The sequence below is a fragment of the Centroberyx gerrardi genome, chromosome 15 (genome assembly GCF_048128805.1).
Source record: "Centroberyx gerrardi isolate f3 chromosome 15, fCenGer3.hap1.cur.20231027, whole genome shotgun sequence".
NCBI classification, from domain to species: domain Eukaryota; kingdom Metazoa; phylum Chordata; class Actinopteri; order Beryciformes; family Berycidae; genus Centroberyx; species Centroberyx gerrardi.
This window is the reverse complement of record NC_136011.1, coordinates 25,080,630-25,094,738: the sequence shown is the minus strand read 5'-3', so window position 1 is coordinate 25,094,738 and position 14,109 is coordinate 25,080,630. Positions and strand designations below refer to the sequence as shown.

The 14,109-nt window shown below is 43.8% G+C and overlaps 1 protein-coding gene across 4 annotated transcripts in view; it reads right to left on the bottom strand.

Annotated features, from left to right (window-relative positions):
• ehbp1 (EH domain binding protein 1) overlaps positions 1–14,109 on the bottom strand; it is a 171,882-nt gene that overhangs the window by 58,329 nt on the left and 99,444 nt on the right. For all 4 annotated transcript variants that reach the window (XR_013507199.1, XR_013507200.1, XM_071897739.2 and 1 more), the window contains exon 16: positions 603–753. Coding sequence is in view for 2 of the 4 variants with exons in the window: in XM_071897739.2 (XP_071753840.2) it covers positions 603–753 (151 nt within the window). In the remaining 2 variants the exon portion in view is untranslated. The remainder of the gene's footprint in view (positions 1–602; positions 754–14,109) is intronic.

Genomic DNA, 14,109 nt, shown 5'->3' with positions numbered 1-14,109 from the left:
GGCGGCGTTTGCCACCCCCGCTAGCCGTCATTAGAAGCGTTCGGTGTTTTTGGGTATAACTCAGCCGCACAAAGTGTCGCGTTGATTAACTAACAATTACTGGGCGAACCAGACGAGGGAGGAGTCGCGGGGTAAATTGCGGATCTGAATATGAGGGTGGCACTTTTTAGACCCGCGGCTGTTGTCAAATGACATTCTGTTTTTCTCGAGGATTAGCCAGAACCCCTTTAGAGAGCGTAATGGAAATGTGAGCCGTAGCGTGTGTGGATGAAGAAGCGAGTGTATGTCAAATGCATGCTAGTGTGATTGTGTTTGAGTGTGTGTGTGTGTGTGTGTGTAAGCGAGTGAGTGTATGTCAAATAGATGCAAGCATTTTCTTTTGTATTAGAATTAATGAGTATTTGTGTGTAGAGTGTGTGTGTGTGTGTTGGCCATAGAGACTTTTAATCAAACTCAGAACCTTTCATGGTAAACAATAGCAAAGGATGTTTAGGATGTTATAAAGATGAATAAATTGGGAATGAAAATGCTGTCAGAACATGTGTGCACAAAAGGGGTGTGTGTGTGTGTGTGTGTGGGTGGGTGTGTGTGTGTGTGCTGACCTCCAGCGGGACTAGCCTTGTTGCCCTTGCCTCTCTCGGTGCTGGAGGCGTCCAGCAGGCTCATGTCGGACATCTTGACTCCGGATCGAGCCTCAGCTATCAGCTGCCTGGCTCTCTCTCTCAGCTGCCTCCGCCGCTCCGCGTCCCGCTCCTACACACACACACACACACACACACACAGAAAAATGTCATCATCATTCATGGGTAAAACTCTTATGAATGTACACAGTTGATACAGAAACTTAACCTAACACACTAGGCCTGAGAAAAGACTATACAGTAGGCCTATGTCTCACGTAACGAAACTTCCCATCCTTAATATTTGATGGTGTGCAGGTTTCCCACCACTTACTCTACCTGTCTTGCATAATTAGGAATGCTCATTTACAGTAGCCACACACACAAAATACATTCTTATTGTATGCTATTAAATGATTGCACATATTAAGGATGCACATTATGCATAGACAACTCACATATGCACACAGATATACACACACGGAAACCAACATGTGTGTGTACATACAAACAAACGGAACATATTAGGAAAAATAAGAGAAAATATCAAAATGGATGTACACATCTTAATACACGGTGGACCTTACAGTTAGTGGTGCACACACATACACACACACACACACACACACACACCCCATCTTGGCACTAGACAGATACAGTATTGAGCAGCCGCCATCAGAGTAATGGCAGAAATGCCATTTTCAGGCCGATCCAATCTGATCCTGCTGATAGCACAGGCCACAGCATAGACACACACACACACACACACACACACACACACACACACACACACACTGCAAAAGGGAAAACCTGATGTCAATTGACAGACACTTTACTGATGAGGACCCCCCCCCCCCCCATGCAATGTTTTAACCAGGCAGATGTACACAGGCGTCCAAAACAGTTAAGTAAAGTTTATTTTATTATTTTTAAGATTGTCACAAAGTACTTTTCACAGAATAAGGGACACAATCACAGATAAAAAAGGGAGAATAAAAAGAAAAGATACAACAAGGACAACAAAAACTATAAGAAACTGACTGAGCAAACGTAATGTGAGACTTCTGGTTCATATAAATGATTTTTTGAATAAGTTGGATATTTCTAAGAGTGGAGTTGTGGCAGCTGGAGAGTAATGCACTGCAGCCCCCCCCCCCCACAAACACACTCTTTAAACTCCACCTTGCATCTACACGCACAGCTCACCTGAAGCACAAACACACAATACCAACACACTCTAAAAAACTCCACCTTGCAACCCCCCACCCCCGTCCAAACACACACACACACACACACTCCACCCAAGGGAGAGCGAAGCCACATTTCTCCGTCACTGCTCTCCCTCCCTGTGGTTTCCTGTTAATCAGGCTTCTCCATATTGAGGCAGGGGTTTTAGGGCTGGCCTATTGAAGCCACCCATTTAGCCATTAACAAAACAAGCAGCGCCCGCTAATGAGCTACATCTCTCCATTTCCATGTCAATTGTTTGTTTGTAGCCATTGTTAGGCCGGGACAATGGGGTTGTATTGTAAATGACAGCAACCCTAATGCACTCTGTGTGTGTGTGTGTGTGTGTGTGTGTGTGTGTGTAACTGAGGGCCCAAGGGGATGCCCACAGGGAGCAGGGAACACACCTCAGAGAGAGAGACAGACTGATAAAGAGGGAGAGACGGTGACAGAGGGAAAGAGAGAGAGAGAGAGAGACAGGGAGATAAAGAGTGAGGAGGGGAGCGAGAGCAGAAACGGGTGTTGATACTCCTTGTAGGAAAGTATCAAGTATCGAGCATGAAAAGACTTCTTTTCCAGCTCTCGTCCAGCCAAGGGATGTAATCAGCAACACAACAAAGAAGGGAAATATGGTTGAAAATGGGAGTTGGGTATCCTAAAACCTGGGGGAAAAAACTAGGGGGAAAAAAACACATTACTGCTGTAATTCTTTCTTTCCTCCTTTAACCTTGCTGTATTGTTTTCTTTCATCGTTTCTTTCTGTCCTGACTTTCATTCCTACCGTCTTTCCAATTTCTTTCCTTCTTCCTTCCTCACGTTTTTTTTCCCTTCCTTCCTCCTTACCATACTGTTTTCTAGGCAGGCCGCTCCCTGCCTTTATAAATGTAATATGATAAACAGTAATGTCACCGATGGCCTTCCGGCTGTGGACTGGTTCTGATATCCAATCTGGCCTTTACAGATATGGATACAACTACCAGTTTAAGTGTGTGTGCGTGTGTGTGTGTGTGTGTGTGTGTGTGCGCGTGTGTGTGTGTGTATACATACAGCTCGGGCCCCATCACACTCCAAAACATCCCACTGCATTATTGTTGTCGGCCATTTTGGGGACAGGAAATGGGAAATTGCCTTTGCCTATCCAGAGGCTAGGATTAGCGCTATAGAAAAATGCATCTGACTAGCGCCTAGCTCAGTCAGCTATGGAGCCGCTGATTAGAAAATATAGGAGAATGTGTTTGGAGGGAGAGGAGAGGAGAGGAGAGGAGAGGAGAGGAGAAGAAACAGGAGAAGAGAGGAGAGGAGAGATATAAGGAGGAGGGAGCTGAGTACAGGGAACGGAGAAGTGGCCTTTTGTTGCGTAAAGAAAGGCAGAGGACAATGTGTGACATGATCTAGGATCAAACCTTTGTATGTGTATGTTTTTTTTGTGTGAATATACATACGTGTGTGTATGGTTTGGAATATGTGCCCAGAATCAAAGAAGGGAATTGAAACCACTGCTTGGGGCGAAGCAATTGTTGTCGGTTACATTATCAAGTGCAACATACACGTATATATCGTTGTTATGAGCAGAGATTTTGCGAGTGAGAAGAAGCTCAGAAACATAAGGAAAATGTATAATCGCGTAGGCAGAGAGGTGGAGATAGCGCACAGACGAGAAAAAAACTCCAACTGTGTGAGCAAGAATGCAGCTTGTAAGCAGAAGAACAGACTTGTCAACACATATAACCTGAAAGAGAAAGAAAAGTTCACTGTAAAGAATGCTGTAATATATTTTGAGAGAAAATTCCCACCCTGAATTGACTGAATTGCCAGTGTGGTCCAAAGCCATTTAGTGCTCTCAATTCAGGGGGTGTGAGAGAGGGGGCGTTATTTCCATACATGTGATTGGGCGCTTTAAAAATTTGTGCTCTTTGACAGACCCATGTTGCGATTGGCTGTCTGTTACCCCGCCAACACCGACGCCCCGATCAACTATTCATTGATCCGTTGGGTTACGATATGCTGGACGTCCTTCATTCCTAGGAGAGACTTGTTGACGGAGTGGTAACAGAATGCCACCTAGTGGACGACATTACGTTATAAACGAAGTGACGGACATGTTGGCTATTTCCAACTTGGAAATTGGCAATGGACGTCATCACATAGCCGGAAACAGGAAAAATCGAAATGCATGGCCACTTAGTTGGCGACACGGGAGCGTAACAACCAGTGGATGTAAGAACCATGGAAGCACTCCTGTGAAAAACAACAGAACACACAAACCAAGCCAGCCACATAGTTGCACGATCAAAGCCAGGAAGAAAAAAAGAACAAGAAAAAAGGAGGAGAGAAAGTGTCGGTTGGTGGTCAGCGGACAGCACCGCTCCAAGAACAGAGACTCAGGAGGAGAAGAGGTCTCTCTTTTTAAACGGCGACAGCAAGAACAATCGTGTACTGTGTCTTCCTTTGACTGCCGGGGACCTCCAGGGGAAGAGGGGCTAAACGGTTGAGCGCGAGGCTGAGACAGAGGGCTCCTCTGTGGGCTTGGCGTCGGGGTGAGGGCCCCTCTACGCTCTGGAGGCTCTTTTTGGGCAGGGGGAGCGGCTTGTCGCCTTGGCTGCTCTTTTCTGGGCAAGGAGAAAGAGGGAGGGAGGGCACGCACCACTGGTCATGCACAGAGGCCTGGCGTGGGCACAGAGTGATGCCACACACACACACACAAACGGATGCACACACACACAATCGCTATCTAAAAGGGTATGCCAACCTCCCAGATAGCCAGCCAGTCTGGCAGCCAGTCATGCAGTTCCAGACATTTGTCATGACAGGCTAATTCAGAGTCAAGAGGTGCTTTAGGTCTCTATCGTGTCCACACACACACACACACACACACACACACACACACACAAAAGCAACAAAACACACACACCAAACCAGACACATAGTTGTGCAATCACACACTCTAGAAAGTTGCTTTAAAAACCAGAATGATGATCAAGACGTGATGCAGAAGCAGATAGAAATCACAGTTAACGGCTATTACTGTTAAACTGGTACCTTATTGGCAAATTATTAAAAGCTACCATAACTACATGACAAACGACAACAAAGGCACTGAATATAGCAATAACACCCAAGGCGGCGGTCTTTACGGTTATTCTATAATAATCCCAATAATCCCAGTTAAAAACATTGTCAAGGATGTAATGACTTTTATACAACGGTTACCACCATATATCTACCGCCTATGGACTATTCTCCAAGGTAGTATACTAGTATAAAAAGAGAGAGAAGCTTCCTGGTTATCACAGGATTCATCATAGAAACCAATCATCAGCATGGTTGGACTGCATCTTTCACCAATCAGATTACCTGGCTGAGAGTACCTGCTGTATAAAGACTTGTTACGGCCTACTTGTTCTTCTTCTTCTTCTTCTAACCATTTTGCCATTATAACCATAAAGGCACTGATGACCAGATGACACAGTGATGGAAGTGATAACCACATGTCAGACTCAAAGCAGTGAGCTAGCAGCTGGCTAAGGCATCATATTTCCTCCTATTTGCACTCTGGTTGCCAAGGAATTAAACATGCTAAATTTAACATTTTAACATCAACAAATCATTACCACATTAATTTTGTCTCATTTGTGTACTGTAATTTTACCAAGGCAGCACAATTAATTTCACAAAGATATATGGATATTTAAAAATACTAAACATAATACCTTAAAAAAACATCTATGCTATCGGTAGCGGCTTTCATAGACTCATATCGGTCGAACCCTGGTAGAGAGTAATGCAAGATGCTAGAGAGAGAGAGAGCATATGAGAGAGAGGGAGAGAGAGAGAGGGACAGAGAGAGAGAGAGAGAGAGAGAGAGAGAGAGAGCTTATCGGCCAGCTCCAGACGGAGTGCGCGGATCAATGAGCGTGCGAGGCCCACAGCGATCAATGCATTTGATAAAGAATTAAAGAAGAGCCACTGTACATGGCTATCAAAGGACCAGGACACGGCCTAATTATGATTCGACGGGTGCGTGCCCATGATAGGGGTCTGTGTGTGTGTGTGTGTGTGTGTGTGTGTGTGTTCACATGTGTGCATATATATGAATCTGTGAGTGTGTGCTTTTATGTGTGTGTGCAGGCTGCGTACATGTGTGTCAGTCTATATATAGGTGTATATGTCTGTGTGTGTGTGTGAATGCATATGTGAAGGACTGGTGTCTGAGTGTATGTGTGAGGGCATAAATATGAGTGTGTGTGTGTGTGTTTGTGGGGGTATGTGTGTGTTTTCCAGGCAGATGTGCATGTGGTTCTTGTTTAGCTGATTTAGTCTACACACTACATGTGTAATTTCTATTGAAGACTGTGTTCTTTATACACTATGTGTTTAACTTTTACACAAGTGTGTGTGTGAAATGAAGTTTCTCAAGAAAATAAATACTTAGACACTAAGTGTGTTTTAACTGTTACAGGTACGTGTGTTTGTGTGCATGTGTGAAATAAACAGTGCAAAACACTGTAAAAAATGTTTTAAATCTTTGGATTTATATACTGTATATATACTATATTTTACAGAACAAAGGTGTGTGTGTGTGTGTGTGTGTGTGTGTGTGTGTGTGTGTGTAAAATCAAGTTGATGTCTTCAAAGCAAATAAATGTTCAAATGTGTGTTTAACTTTAGCAGTTCTGTTTAACTGTGGTTTCACAGTTGAATTAACAATTTGTCTTGGACTGTCTGTGTGTGTGTGCGTGTGTTTGTGTGTGTGTGTGTGTGTGTGTGTCTACACTTAACAAAGGGCACTTGTAGAGCAGAGCTGCCCCTGGCAGAGACAGTAGGACAGGTAGAACAGGTAGAGTGGAGTATGGAGGCAGCACTCGGCACACACACACACAGACACAGACAGACACAGACAGACACACAGACACAGACACACAGCCTCTCAGCGGCTCCGGAGCTTGTCACTCTGACAGGCTGGTGAGATGGGAAGGGTTTGCCCTTTAAACAGACAGGATAATTACTGGTAAAAGAGAGAGAGGGAAGAGAAGAGAGAGAAGAGAACATGAGCTGAACTCTGGGACGGGGGGCGCCAGGAAAACACAGGTAACCTGTCACTGCACAACACCCCTTACAATCACAATCACAATCACCGCTAGTGTAGGGAAAGGGGCAGTTAGTGTGAATTTGAAGAGCTTCACTACAAAATGAGACATCCACCATGTGAAAAAGCCGATGCCTAATCTGACATTGCTGACATGAAAGTAAAGTACATTATGGACTGCTAATAAAGTTCTGAGACAGCTGAAGAAATTTGCTTGCAAAGCAGTTATGCTTTTGAAGACAGAATCATCTGTTTGGGACGCAGTGACCGATGCATTTCAGGGAGAAAAAAAAGTCTAAAATGGATAAGCAACTTTTCCAAATAAATGCCTTTTGCTGTTTTCTGTGTATTTATGTCTGTTCGTTGTTGTGATTTCTGTTTAAAATAAAGGAAAAAAAAAAAATCACTTAATTCGCTAAGCACAATTAATGTGCAGGAATTTGTGTCAGCGGCTTTGGCGCAGCAACATCAGGGCAACCGAGACCCTGAAGTAAAATTTCATGACGTTTCCATGGCTTTCCAAAACTAAGTCAGAGTGCTTCCATGAATTGATAATACTATTCCTTCATGGTTTGTTTTTCTAAAGGTTGGTTTCCACTTCAGTTGGGCTGAAAACCATCATCTAAATGCAATGAATGTGTGAAACAAATTGTAAACTACATTCTGGTATATTCCTGTAAAGTGACCCGTTCCCTGATATTCCCCGTCTGGAATACACCTCAAAAATTGATGGTATTCCAAGAATTCCAGGACCAGTGGGAGTCCTGGGTGACAGGGTGAAGTGTTTTAAAGTCCCAGAGGTTCAGCACCGACTGCACACCCTTTCCCCCAGACTGGCACAACTAGAGCCAAACCAGAGGATGCTGCAGTTCCTCCGATGCATTTGAGCAGTGGAGAGGTTATGTAGTGCGGTGATGTTTTGGGACGGGGCCCAATCAAATAGTGATGCAACTGAGGAACAATGAACAGACCTGCAGGGGCACACACACTCAAAAAAGTGACATGCAGACACAGACAAATATATTCTGCATACACATACAAGCAAATTTCATATATACATATTATACTAAGGCACACACAACCAAATATGCCATTTATGCTAAACTCAGGCAAACGGAGACACACACACACACACACACACACACACACACACAGAGTATAATTTAAGCTTCCACTCAAGCTGAAACTCACTTCAGTACTTAGTAAAATCAGAGGAATTTAGGCACTCGCATTCAAAAAAGCATTAAGCACAGACACACAGCCAAATATCATATATGAATATTAAATACGCACACACACACACTTGCATGCACGCGCATACACAGCCAAATATCAAATCTATGCTAATCACAGTGACGCAGACACACACGTGCACAGAGTAATTAAACTTTCCACTCAAGCTAAAACAAACTGCGTTCAGCACTTAGTAAAATGGCAGGATTACTGTAATTTCACATGCAACGAATGTTAAACATTTTCTCGTCTGAGGACTTTATCCTTCATATTTTATTCATACAAACTGGCTTTAAGACACAGAGAGAGAGAGAGAGAGAGGGGGGGGGGGGGGGGGGGGAAGGAGGTGAAAAATATTTGACACTTCCACTCTTGTAGAGTGGAAATTACTTGGTCAAAAGTGAATGCGAGGCATGTGATGACTTGAGAGGGAGGGAGAGAGAGAGAGAGACAGAGAGAGAGAGAGAGAGAAAGGGAAAGAGGGAAGGAAAGGGAGGAGCATATATGTACACAAGGTCCTAGAGAGAAATTGTGAGCATACACTATATATATATATATGTATATATATATATATATAGTGTATATACATATATATACTGTGTGTGAGAGAGAGAGCGAAAGAGAGACAGCGAGAGAGAGAGACAAAAAGGAAGAGGTACATGTGTACACTAGTTCAGAGAATTAGAGAGCGATAGAATGTACTGTAGCACATGTGTGTAATGTGTGTAGTGGTGCCTGTGTGTGTGGTGTGTGTGTATGTGAGAGTGTGTGTATTACAGCTTTCCTCTCTGATGGCTTGATCAGCTCTTGTGATGCAATTGAGAGAGCTGTCTTTCTCTCTCTCTCTCTCTCTCTCTCGCTCGCTCGTTCACACACACACACACACACACACACACACACACACACACACTCAATTTAGAGACTGCCTTTGATCTCCACTACAGCCAATTCAGCCACGACACATACTCACACACTCCAATACGAGCACACACACACACACACACACACACTGACACACACTCACTCCAAAGAAACTCCCCACCAAACTATTTAGTTTCATTAGGGGCAGATTCTTCAAAAAGAGGAGAGAGAGCAAGAGAAAGGAGGAGGGGGGGGGGGGGGCGGAGGGAAGAAGAAGAAGAGAGAAAAAAGGGAGAGTTGGGAGAAGAAAGGGACGGCAGCCACATTAAAAGGAGACCTGGAGAAAAACTATTACTGCTGGGAGAAAGTTGAAAAGGAGAGAGGACAGGAGGAGGAGGAGGAGGGGAGGAAAGGACAAAGTGGAAAAAAGAGGGAACGCACACAAGGCGATATTTGCATTTTCGAAATAGACATTCTTTTCTATATTTGTTGAAAAGACAGCCTCGGTTGTAAAGGGTTTTCATTGGTAGAGCTCAAGAGGAGAAAATTGTGACTTGAAACAGTTTGCGTTTTTTTTTTAACAGTGAACTGCATTCCTCTGGATTTAGAATATTTGTATTCTGCTGTAAGATTATCAAATGACTACAGGATTAGGCCGGATTAGATTAGATGTTGTGTTTACTGTAAAGTGCTCTGGATAGGAGTGTCAGCTAGATGCCTAAAGTGTAAGAGTGCGCTCACAGTGTTCTGCTTTTTTTTGTAGAACAAGCGCTGCCTCAACTGCATTTTGAGCTGATCATTTTAGCTTTTAGGTTCTGCGACACACACTTTGCCTCTATAACCACCTACCAGTGGTAGCCAACAGTACTGATGCCCAACTCTCATAATCGTAAACGGTCAGCTGCCAACGCACCATAAAGCCTCTTCTGCGTTGTGATTGGACGGCTCACAAAAAAAGCGGTTAACTGTTCAACTGCTCTCTAACTGTAGAAAGAGCTCCGCTTTGATTGATTGATTTTATTTGACAGATTTTAAAATATACATAAGCTTTATAGCCCTTAGGCCACAACCACACACATATAGTAAAATTGTTGAGGAATTTAACACACAATAAAGTCAAACAGACTTATTTCCCATTGTTGTCCTTTGCCTAAAAAATGCACCAGGCACAGCACCTTTCCAAAGCATTTAGGGCCAAAATGTAACCTGGGCAGTGAGCTAAAAATAACCACGCTGGACACAAACTGTTCAGAAATGTGACAAGTAACCTTTGATAATATGCCTTTAACAAGCCAACAAGATTTTTTCGAAATCACTTAGACAAGAAATCAAATACAGTGTGTGTTTTGCTTTCTCTGGAACCTTTCGGAAGGCCGAGGTTCAGCCGGCGGGCCTCGTTTTGGGCAGCGGCTCGGATACAGATGAAAGAAAGAAGCGAGGGAACATAGAGGGAAAAAAAAAAAAAAAAACAGGACATGAATGCAGTGGAAGAGTCAAGAGTAGAGGAGAGTAGATGGGAGTAGTTGACGGCACCCACAGGTCACAACAGCAGAGACCCAGGAGTCACCTCCACTCCACAGAGGAGGGGAGGGAGGGATGGAGGAGGGGGAGGAGGGGGGGAGGAGGGGGGGGAGGAGGGTGCTGGTCGGCAAAAATCAAAGAAGGCCCAATTATAGGAATCACAACGAGTCAGTGAGCAGGGGAACTCTCTTACCTGGAACACACTAAGGCATTTGCGTGCACTCTCAAACACACACCGCAAGCACGCACTCTCTCTCCCCCACACACACACACACACACACACACACACACACACACACACACACGCAGGGGAAAATGGGAAAAAGAATGCAAAAGAGCACAGGTGCTGCATACTTGCACATACAGTACTCACACACATTCTTGCTTTACATTTGTGGACAAAGATGCACACACACACACACACACATACACACGCACATACACAGACACACAGATACACACACACACACACAAACTTCTCCCAAACCTAGTGTGCATCCTGATAATTAGCCTGGCCAGGCCGGTGTGAAATTACTGCTCTCATCTGCTAATGGATGAGGAGACCTGGAGCGAATAGACACACACACACACACACACACACACACACACACACACACACACTTCTCCATTAAAAAAATAACGGAAACAGTATGAAAGACTAAAAGAGCAAGAGAAAGATTGAAACAAAAAAAAAGAAAAAAGTGGGACAAATGGAGAGAAAATGAGAGAGAGAAGTCTAGTCCAGTTTGTTTTGAAATGACACTTTATGACACTTTCTCTGCAAACATGAGGGGTGTGTGTGTGTGTGTGTGTGTATGTGTAGGGTGGGGGGGTCGAGTGGAAACATGCCTTTTTTATGAGGGCTCATTAATTACCAATTTGGCTGCAGCGGGGGTGGGGAGTGGTGACATTACAAGACATCTGGACTGTGACCACTGATAGGTTGTGAAGGCCACCTAGGAGGTCGAAAAGGGGGGCTCAAAACAATTAGTAGTACTGCGTTCATCAAAGAGTGGAGAGAGAAGGACATGGAGAAAAAAAGAGAAGCGATGGAGAGAGAATAGAGAGAGAAAGAAGGGGGAAAAGGGACAGAGAAACTTGAGAAAAAATACAGGAAGCGGGAGAGAAGAGAGACAGGGAGAAAAGGGCAAGAAAGAGAAAGAAGAGAACAGAGTGACAGAGGAGGAAAAACAGAGACGGACATGAAAAATAAAGAGGTAAAGAGAAAAAGAGAGAGTAGCGGAGAAGGCAGGGAGGGACGGAGACAGAAGAGAGAGAGAGAGAGAGGGAGGGAAAGAGAAAGCTGAACCTGTGACCTTAGATGAAAGAGCCAGTCACTGTGGGCTACAATTAGGAATGGCAGGAGGGAGAGCACAGGTCAAGAGACCAGGCCTACACACACACACACACACACACACACACACACACACACCAAACAAGTACCCAAAACATTCTTTTATATCTAGCTACATGAATGACAGCAGTCACGGTGGCTCTGTATTTGTAGGCATTTACATTTACTCATTCACATTTACATTCACTCAAGCTTTCACCTGCTGCATTCAATGTCAGTGTTTTGACCATTTGACCACAATTTGAGTGAAGAAAGGCCCAGATCAGCTGTCAATACACTATGGTACTCCTAAAGTAGTCACTTGTCCGTTTATATATTTCACTTTCAGGCATTTAGCTGACACTCCTATTCTTGCAATTCCTCCTATTCATAGCTTTGCAACGAGTCCAACAGTAGAAATAAGCTTCAGTTCCTAGATCACCAACATTACAAAAGAAGAGAGCCACAGCGACCTGACAATATTCCTACGACTGCTAAGATAATGTGAGAGAGAAGAGCAGGAAAAAGAAATAAGACAAACAAGGCAACAGTAAACATGTCGTCCCCCATGAATGTTGCAGTTCATCTCACGGCCAATCTGTAACAAATGTGTCACCTTTTTTTGACCCGGAATTGTGTCATTTTAACTGGTGAGATGCATAATTTCCCCAAGTTGATCCGGGGTGTCTGAGATATTGCGTGTGATGGATGGACAGAGGAACACATGAATGGAGATTTCATCGTGAGGGACAACGAGTGCTGAGAAGAGAGGAGGGGGGACATCTTTTTATTTGGTTAGATCAAATTTAGGGCTGCAACTAACGATTATTTTCATTGTCGATTAATCTGTCGATTATTGGATTAGTTGTTTGGTCTATAAAATGTCAGAAAATGGTGAAAAATGTCGATCAGCATTTCCCAAAGCCCAAGATGACGTCCTCAAATGTCTTGTTTTGTCCACAACCCAAAGATATTCAGTTTACTGTCATAGAGGAGTAAAGAAACCAGAAAATATTCACATTTAAGAAGCTGGAATCAGAGAATTTTGACTTATTTTTCTTAAAAAATTACTCAAACCGATTAATCGATTATCAAAATAGTTGCCGATTAATTTAATAGTTGGCAACTAATCGATTAATCGATTAATCGTTGCAGCTCTAATCAAATTAGAGCGAGTACAGGTGGATGATGTGGGAGAGGGGAAATGATTCGATGGGGAAAGGGTGATGTGAGGTTCTTCTTGTAGAGATGAGATTTCACTTTACCAAAATATTCTTTCTTGGCTAGTTTTAGTCTTTAGTTAAAGCTGACAACTTAGTACTTTGTGGCACTGGGAAATAAAAGTTTGAATTTTTGAAGGTTTGAAGGAATTTGTTACCCCAGAAATCGATGTAACGCAACGTCAGTAAACTATGCACTCCTCTGAGCTAGATTTCTTCTTCTTAGATGCTGAGTCCAGCTTTGCTTGGACAGCATGCTCGCTCACTGCTGGTTAGGAGAGTTTAGGAGGAGGAGTTTAGTATTTTGCTCTGAAAGTTTTGATTCAACGCTTCCTGGGGGAGGAGAAGATTTTCCCACCAGTGACCACACCCGCCACCAGAGATTAATTGGGGTTTTTAGGGTGAATCTACGGCATCTCAATTAGGGGGGATGGGATGGTCTTCTGATGCAGCCCCAATTTGACTGAATGGGGGGTATGGTGACGGGTAATAGAAATCTTTTCTACTGCAGCTTTAAGTTAGTTTTAGTCAGTTAGTTTAGTTAATGGAAATAACTGTGACTAAAGAGAGCCACCTATAACCAACTGATTTGCCGTTCGTGCCTTGAACACTACACCCCCCCAAAACAGCTCATGTCCCCCCTCCCCTCCCCTCCCCTCCCTCACCCCAACTCATTCACTTGCCCCCACATTAGCGCCGTTTCCCTGGAAGAATGAAGCCCGCTTTAATTGAATTAAATTATTCCTTATGCATGCTAAACCGCAAAGCACCTACTTAGACGGATGGAGAGAGAGGTAGATGGGAAGGGCTTGGGCCTCTCCAGCTGATAACACGGACACACGTGCGCACACACACACACACACACACACACACACACACACACACACACACACACGCTAATCAAACCAAGACATCAAGTAATCTAATCTGAATCGCTAACAATTATCAGCACATTGGCCTCGAGGCCGGTCGGATTCCTTTGATCAATGTTTTCTATTAAAAAAGTGA